Genomic DNA, 8,350 nt, shown 5'->3' with positions numbered 1-8,350 from the left:
TGGAGGGGAGTTATGGGGGGAAAAAAGAGGAACCAATGTAATAATCTGAACAATAAAGATTTAATTAAAAAAAAAAAAGAAACCAAAAAAAAAATATATTGTTTTCATAGTCTTCGGGGTAAATAGCCAGAAGCTGAATTGCTGGAGGGTATAGACATCTAGGAAACTCCATATGGTTTTCCATAGTAGTTGGACCAATGTACATTCCTATCAACATTATATAAGGGATCTTTTAAAAACATAGATCCCATCATGTCTTTCCCTGCTTAGAGTGCCTAAAGGTTTTCCATTGAAATTAGAACAAAATCTGTAAGTCCTTGCTCTGGCTTCCCAGACCACCGTGAGCTGGTCTCTGCCTGCTTCTCCAACATTACCTCCTACCACTCACCCCCTCGATCACGACATCCCGGCCAGGTGGGCCTTCTGCCTCTTCCTCCAATATAACAAGCAGAGCCAGCCTCAGGGCCTTCGCATTTGCTGTTCCCTCTTCTGGAATGCCCTTCCCAGAACTTTGGCTTTCTCCCCACTTCACTGGGGTTTCTGCTCAAGCATGACCTCATCCTAGATTATGTTGGTTCTCCTACTCCCTCAACACTTTAATTGCATTATTTTATATGATTGTCCTCATAGCACTATCCAGCCTCGGGAGTGTTCATATTTATGTACTTGTTTGTTTGCCTATCGTCTGCCTGTGTCATCAGAATGCAATTTCTCTATCTGACAGATGAGAAAAGTGCCTGGCACTTCACAGGCATCGAGTAAGTCTGTGGGGATACGGAGGGGAACAAATACAAAATCATATGCCCTTCTCTTCCCTCCCCGCGTCCCTCACCTGAACAAAACCACCAGCAGAGGAAACAACGGGCTATCGAGATGCCGGCTTTGGAAAGAGGTTCAGGGCTGGGAGTCCCGGCCCGACCCGGAGTGGGCAGCCCCGGCTCCCCTGCAGTACCACGGGCCCTGGAAGCGTGGGTGGGCTGGTAACAGACCCGCTCCGGTGGGGGTCGGGCACTGCGGGGTGTTTAAGCCTGTCAATAAAAAAAGTGACCCATGCTCCGTCTCTGCAGCTACTCAAGGGAAATAAAGCCGTTTGCTTATAAAGAATTTCCATAAACATTTCTGAGGATGTGTATTAGGGGTAATCTTGGGATGTGCATTAAACTAAACAGGGTAGTATAAACACAGGAACAGGCTGAGAGGGAGAATAAATGGCCCAGCTAGCTCTGGCCCGGTGGCCCTAGGCAACTTGTGTAGCCTGCAGACACCCAGGGCCTCCAGTTCTTTTTTTTTTTTTTTAATAGATTTTATTGATTTTTTACAGAGAGGAAGGGAGAGAGATAGAGAGTTAGAAACATCGATGAGAGAGAAACATCAACCAGCCGCCTCCTGCACATCTCCCACTGGGGATGTGCCCGCAACCCAGATACATGCCCTTGACCAGAATCGAACCTGGGACCCTTCAGTCCGCAGGCCTACGCTCTATCCACTGAGCCAAACCGGTTTCGGCAGGGCCTCCAGTTCTTTATGTAAAGAAGGTGGAGAGACGCAGGGGAAGCCCAGGGGCAGCCCAGCTCGGATTAGCAAGTCTCTGGAATGAGGCCTACCCTTTTCTTTCTCCTAACCTCTAGGCTTCGGATTCCTGGAGTCATCTATGTGAAATACACAGAGGTGCTAAAAAGCACAAGAGGTGGCCTCCTCTGTGCCAGGAGGATCTCCTTTCACCCTCCCGGACACAGCTGCTGGGAAGGGAGCCCATTGTCTCCATGGCACCGATGAGGAGACCGGCTCTGAGAAGCATGCGGCTCTGAGCAGAGAGGCTCGGGCCTCAGAGCCTGAGCACTTGAAGGGGTTCTCTGCGGAAGGAAGGAAGGTGCTCCCTGATATCAGCATCTGCCTTTTGTCACCGAGCCTCAGGACCACCATGGAGTCGATCATATGCCCCCACTCGTGCTTTCCTGTTGGTTTGGGCAAGAAGACTCCTTTCTAAAATTAACTATTTATTTGTGTCCTCAATACATGAATGTGTTGTTGAATTTAAAAGGTTCCAAGGGTTGTGACAGGGAGAGAGCGTCTCCCTCTCTGCCCTAGCCCCCAACTGCCCCTCCCCCAGGTCCTGCTGGGATCAGTTTCCCTGTGACTCCTTTGAGAGTGGTGGTCTATCCACAGGCAAGGGGCATATACATGCTACACACACACATACCTTTCTTTTTAAAAAAATATTTTTATGATTTCAGAGAGAGGAAGGGAGAGGGAGAGAGGGAGAGAAACATGAATGATGAAAGAGAATCATCGATCGGCTGCCTCCTGCATGCCTCCCCCTGGGGATGGAGCCCATAACTCTGACAGGGAATCAAACCCTGACCTTCTGGTTCATAGGTCAATGCTCAACCACTGAGCAACACTGGCCCGGCTACCTTTCTGGTTATGGATAGTCTTGCTTCTTGCTTTTTTATTTAACAATGTATTTTGCAGTCTATTCCACAGCTCCACCTATAAACACCATTCTTTTGTTAAAGTATATTTTTTTATTGATTTCAGAGAGGAAGAGAGAGAGATAGAAACATCAATGATGAAGGAGAATCATTGATTGGCTGCCTTCTGCATGCCCCCTACTGGGGATTGAGCATGTGCCCTTGATTAGAATCGAAACCGGGACCCTTCAGTCTGCAGGCTGACACTCTATCCACTGAGCCAAACCAGCTAGGGCCAAACACCATTCTTCTTTTTTTTTAAATTTATTAATTGATTTCAGAGAGGAAGGGAGGAGAAAGAGATAGAAACATCAATGATGAGAATCACTGATCAGCTGCCTCCCACACCCCCCCCGACTGGGGATCAAACCCGAAACCTGGGTATGTGCCCTTGACCAGAATCTAACCCAGGACCCTTTAGTCCACAGTCTACCCACTGAGCCAAACCTGCTAAGGCCAAACACCTTTTTAAAAATACACCATTCTTTTTAATGGCTGCACAGTATTTCATCATATGGATGGACCAAGATTAATGTGGTCAGAATCTACTTAAGTATTTAGGCTGTTTCTGGTTTTTGTGATTATAAGCAATGCTCTGGGTGGGTGGGTAGGGGAGTATTGTATAATTTTGTACATATGTATTTGTGCATATAATTGTAGACATGTGTATGTATATCTATAGGATCAATACACAGGAATAGAATATTGGGGCCTTTAAAGATTATTGTATATTTTTCCCCTTCATCTTCATCTGCAATCTGAATTCCTTCTCTGTCATATACAGCTACCATTGTGTATTTAAAATGAATCCTTCCAATCTACTTTCTATATATTTACTTTTATTTGTGTTATGCAGCTTTAAATATACATATATACTAGTATGTATGTACATATATACAGTATTGTTTTGTGTATATTTAACTTATACAAATAATGTTTAAAAATATGACAGATATTTCTTTATGCTTTTCATCAATCTCTTATGTTAACTATGTTACATATAACCATACTGTCATTATTTTTTTAAAAAATTTATTGAATTTATTGGGGTGACATCCTATATAATAAAAGCCTAATATGCAAATTGACTGAAGGGCGGAATGACCAGCAGAACAACCAGTGACTATGATGTGCAATGACCACCAGGGGGCAGATACTCAATGCAGGAGCTGCCCCCAGCCCGCAGGCCCCAGGCCAGTCAAGGCGGGTGCCAGTGGGGGCCATTGATTGCCCCCGCCGGTTGCTCCACAGAGGGAGGCGACAGACAGTGGTGGTGGGGGGTGGGGCTGGCGAGCAGGCAGCGCCTGGCCGGCCAAGGTGAGTGCCAGCGGGGGCCCCCCTGATCACCCTGCCGGTCGCCCCACAGATCAGCCCTGATCTCTGGCCAGGCCTAGGGACCCTACCCATGCACACATTTCGTGCACCGGGCCTCTAATTGGTTAATAAAATTATATAGGTTTTAAGTGTATAATTTTATAATACATCATCTGTATATTGTATTGTGTGCTCACCACCCAAAGTCATGTCTCCTTCTGACACCATTTATCCCCTCTCTATCCGCTTCTATCTGCCCCATCCCTTTTCCCTCTGGTAATCACCATGCTGATTGCTTATTTTGTGCATTAGATTAAGGAATTCTATGTGTTGTCAAGCTGGCTAAACTAGGAAAATATTTCTTTCTGTTCCAGGGTCCAGTGCAGGACCCCATACTCACCTATGACAGTTCTACCATCTTTCCTTGTCTTTCATGACTGTGACACTTAAAGACTACATGTCTGTTATTTTGTAAAATGCCCCATAATATGAGATTATCTGATGTTTTCTCATGATTGGAAAGAGGTTATGCATTTTTGGCAAGAATACTACAGGGGTGGCATGTGCTTCTCCATGTGTCTTACCAAGGGCTTCATACTGTTGATGTGGCATCTTATTAGTGACGTTAACCTTTTTTAAAAATAATTTTTATTTATTGATTTTTAGAGAGAAAGAGGAAGGAAAAGAGAGCGAGAGAAACACTTACTTATAGATTCGTTGGTTGATTCTTGTATGTGCCCACAACCTTGGCATATCGGGATGATGCTCTAACCCACTCAGCTCCCTGGTAGGGACAATTTGAATTATTTTTAAAAATTGTCTGTGGAGATGTAAATTTAAAAGTTTTTAAAAAATGCAATGCAAAAAAAAAATGTTAAATAAACAATAGGACATGGAGAAAAGCTTCAGAAATGCAGAGGCAACATGTCCCTGTTTTAAAACAGTAAAACCTTGCTTTAGATATAAAGGTCAGTTGTAGAACTAAATTGGCTGCTAAGCAGGTCAGAGCAGGACTAAAACATTGAGGAAGTTGGCTCTTGTATTGCCTTTTCTACATGGAAATTACCATCACCAACATCAGTCAATCAGCTGTTTTCTTTCTTCCTCTCTTCTCTTACTTGCTTGCATAACCTATTTCACAGTCTTGGAGCATTAAAAACAAATAGCTCCTTCAAATGTCTGGCAAGAACTATAGAGGGCAGAGACACAGGGCTCCAGAAAGGCTAAATGGCAATATTATCACCAACGTTTTGGTGATTGTAACGTCTGTTTCCTGGGAGGCAAGGGTCAGAGAAACTGTCACCAAGTTAGCCTGAGGCTGCTCAAACCAGAAGTCAAAACATCTGGGAGAAAGTTTAACTCAAAGATCTGGTTGTTTCCACATATCTGGACTCATTCATCTGAAAACTATTTATTGAGCACCTGCCGTATGTCAGGCCACGGTGGGGACCAGAGTGAGGCAGGAAGGGTGCCTGGGGCACAAAATGTAGGCACCTCCTTTATCCCATCCTCATCCCCACACCATGCCAGGCACTGAGGAGGGTATAGGAGTAAATGAATCTCTCTCTCTCTCTCTCTCTCTCTCTCTATATATATATATATATATATGGATAAATGATCAAGTCTTCACTCACATTTTAGGGCTGCATATTTGGTGCTCAACTGGTTCTGTTAGAAACAGAAGTTCCTGCCCACACTTCACCTTGGCGTTACTAAATGACCTCCCCAAGTCTTGCTTTGGTTTATTTCTCACTCTGCATCCCCAGGTTGTCCTTTGGGGCTCAGGACTGGCTTGGACAATGGAACATCCCCCTCCCTGAGCGCCTAATGACGCCTGGTGCTGCTACAGACGCATCGACCACTCCAACCTACAGAATACCGCCTGGTTACTGCTGCCTGCACACGGAGGTCACAGCTGGTCTGTAACTTGGGAGCGGTCACCCACAGAGAAGACCGGCTCAGACTAGATTCAGACCTGGGGTGGATCTGAATGACACGAGTGGGTGCTCTTCAACACTCCATCTGGTCAACTCTTACTTCCTTGCGAGTGCGCTGGGCTCAAGATGTTGCCTTGAAATGCAGGCAGGGCTGCTCTTTCCCCCTGTCAAGTACCAGCCTTGGCAAGAAGCAGTCACCTTAGGTGACCCCCAGGGTGACATCATTACCCGCCATCCTACCTTCTGGCCCAGCTGCAAAGAAAGGTTCTAGCTGAGCTTTCTGGCCCCTCCACCATCCAACCCAATCTACCCCAATCGGTCCCCTTGTCTTTCAGCATCGTCCTCAAACCATTGTAGCCACCCTGTCAACAACAATATCAGTAGCCGGCACGCTGTGAGTCCTCTCTTCCCTTCCTTCAAACAACCGAATTATTACTTGCCTGCCTGTTACATGCCAAGCCTATTGCTAGCGCTGGGATGCAGCAATGAACAAGAGCAGACCTGGTACCCGTCCTCAGGGAACCTGAGGTCTAGTGGAGGGGGACGAACATCAATCACAGACTCACTCCCAGATGGGTAGACAGTCACCATCCCACTCCGGGGTAACTGGTATGAAGAGGAGGTTCAGGGTGCTGGTGAGAGAGTTGGTTAGTCCGAGGGGGCTCCTCTGAGGAAGGGACCTATGAGCTGAAACCTGTAGGATAAGGTAACGGGTCAAATGGGCAGGAAGAGCATTCCAGGCGGAGGGAACAGCATGTGCTTATAGGGAGCTGGATGAGTAAAAGGAACTGAAGTCCTTGATGCTGAGCAAGGAGGTGGGACCAGCTATGAGGCTGCAGAGAAAGAGGAGGCCAACTTGGGAAAGGCCTTACATCCCGCCTACGAGGGTTGATGGGGAGCAAGGGAGGTGCAAATGGGGGAGTTCCTGATAGGGTCTGGAGATTTGGTGGTGGAGAGCACGAGGGAAGAGCAGGGGAGGGAGGGGTCCCTGTTGTCCAGCACAACTGACTAGAGCAGGGGTCCTCAAACTATAGCCCGCGGGTCACATACAAATACAAATATTGTATTTGTTCCCATTTTGTTTTTTTACTTCAAAATAAGATATGTGCAGTGTGCATAGGAATTTGTTCATAGTTTTTTTTTAAACTATAATCCGGCCCTCCAATGGTCTGAGGGACAGTGAACTGGCCCCCTGTTTAAAAAGTTTGAGGACCCCTGGACTAGAGTAACGGCTGATCCTGAATTCAAACCATCCACCCGTCCCTCGCACGGGTGAGAAATGACCGGGAAGTCTGAACATGAAAGAAAGGGCTTTTTGGTTCTATCTGTTTTTCTCTCTGTTGATTGAACGCCCCGTGGAAAACGTTTTGGCCAGTGAAGTGAATTATGTGAAGAAACTAGAATCTCCTCTCTTCTTCTCCTGTCTCCATGTCTGTCCCATTCTCAAACGGCACTGTCGCTGAGCGCCAGAGGGTAATGAGCTGAACAGAAACAATTCTCATGTCACTTGAGGCTTAATTTCATCAGCAAGTAGAACTGCTTCTAATACCACCACAGGTCCTTCTCATTCAGTCAACCTGGCAATGTCTCAGAGGCTCCCCAGGCTGAAATCAGCTAAAGCGATTGTTTCCTGCATAAAGGGTTATAGTGACAACAGGTGCACACCACATACTCGGCCTTATGCCTATCACCTCCCAGGTGACCTGGCCTGGAAAACAGTGAGCTGCAAAACAATAAGTAGGTACGATCTCATTTATGTAAAAAACAAAACAAAACAAAAATACACCCTCACTCAGCCGTATTGGTATCACCTAGGAGCTTGTTAGAAACAGGATCTCAGGTCCACCCCAGACACACTGAACCAGGACCTGCATTTAACAAAGTCCGCAGGGGCCGCTCTGGCACAGGAAAGTCTGACAAACACTACTGTACACGTTTACATTTACACACACACACACACACACACACACACACCTCTGAGTGTATTCTGTCTATCTACATACCTATGTATCTATCTACACCTACATAGAAACAGGTTAAAAAAAAAATAGAAGAAAGAAATAGGTACAGTTGGCCCTACTTATCCTTAGATAGATTCGTGGATTCAACCAACCACAGATAGAAATTACTCTAAAAAAATCACCTTGTTGCCCTGCCCAGAGTAGCTCAGTTGGTTGAAGCATCGTCCCATAGTCCTGGGGGTGGTGCCCAGTCAAAGGCACATACCAAGGTTGCAGGTCCGACCCCCAGACCCCCTGTCTCTCTGTCTCTGTCTCTCTTTCTCTCTCTTCCTCTCTCTATAAAAAATTTTTTTAAGGCATTAACAAGATCACTTTCTTGCTGCCGTGTACTATGTAGTAAGGCCTACGACAGTTGTGTCTGTACTGAACATGTACAGACTTTCTTTGGTAGTCATTATTCCCTAAACATTACGGTATAAAAACTACTTACATAGCATTACACTGTATTATGTATTACAAGTAATCTAGAGATGATTTAAAGTATACAGTAGAATGTGTATACGTTATATGCAAATACTATGCCACTTTAATTAAGGTACTTGAGCATATATGGATTTCAGTATCCGTAGGCAGTCCTGGAACCAGCCCCCCCCACCCCCCCTCCCCC

At 45.8% G+C, this 8,350-nt stretch overlaps 1 protein-coding gene across 1 annotated transcript in view; it reads right to left on the bottom strand.

The window, feature by feature from the left end:
- The window catches only part of SALL4 (spalt-like transcription factor 4), a 45,066-nt gene extending 39,109 nt beyond the window's left edge, over positions 1 to 5,957 (bottom strand). The window contains 1 exon segment of the mRNA XM_014539652.1: positions 5,951 to 5,957. Coding sequence (XP_014395138.1) covers positions 5,951 to 5,957 — 7 coding nt within the window.
- Positions 5,958 to 8,350: the final 2,393 nt, after the last annotated feature.

The sequence above is a fragment of the Myotis brandtii genome, unplaced genomic scaffold (genome assembly GCF_000412655.1).
Source record: "Myotis brandtii unplaced genomic scaffold, ASM41265v1 scaffold225, whole genome shotgun sequence".
NCBI classification, from domain to species: Eukaryota; Metazoa; Chordata; class Mammalia; order Chiroptera; family Vespertilionidae; genus Myotis; species Myotis brandtii.
Note: the sequence above shows the minus strand (reverse complement) of the source record. Positions and strands in the feature narration are given on the sequence as shown.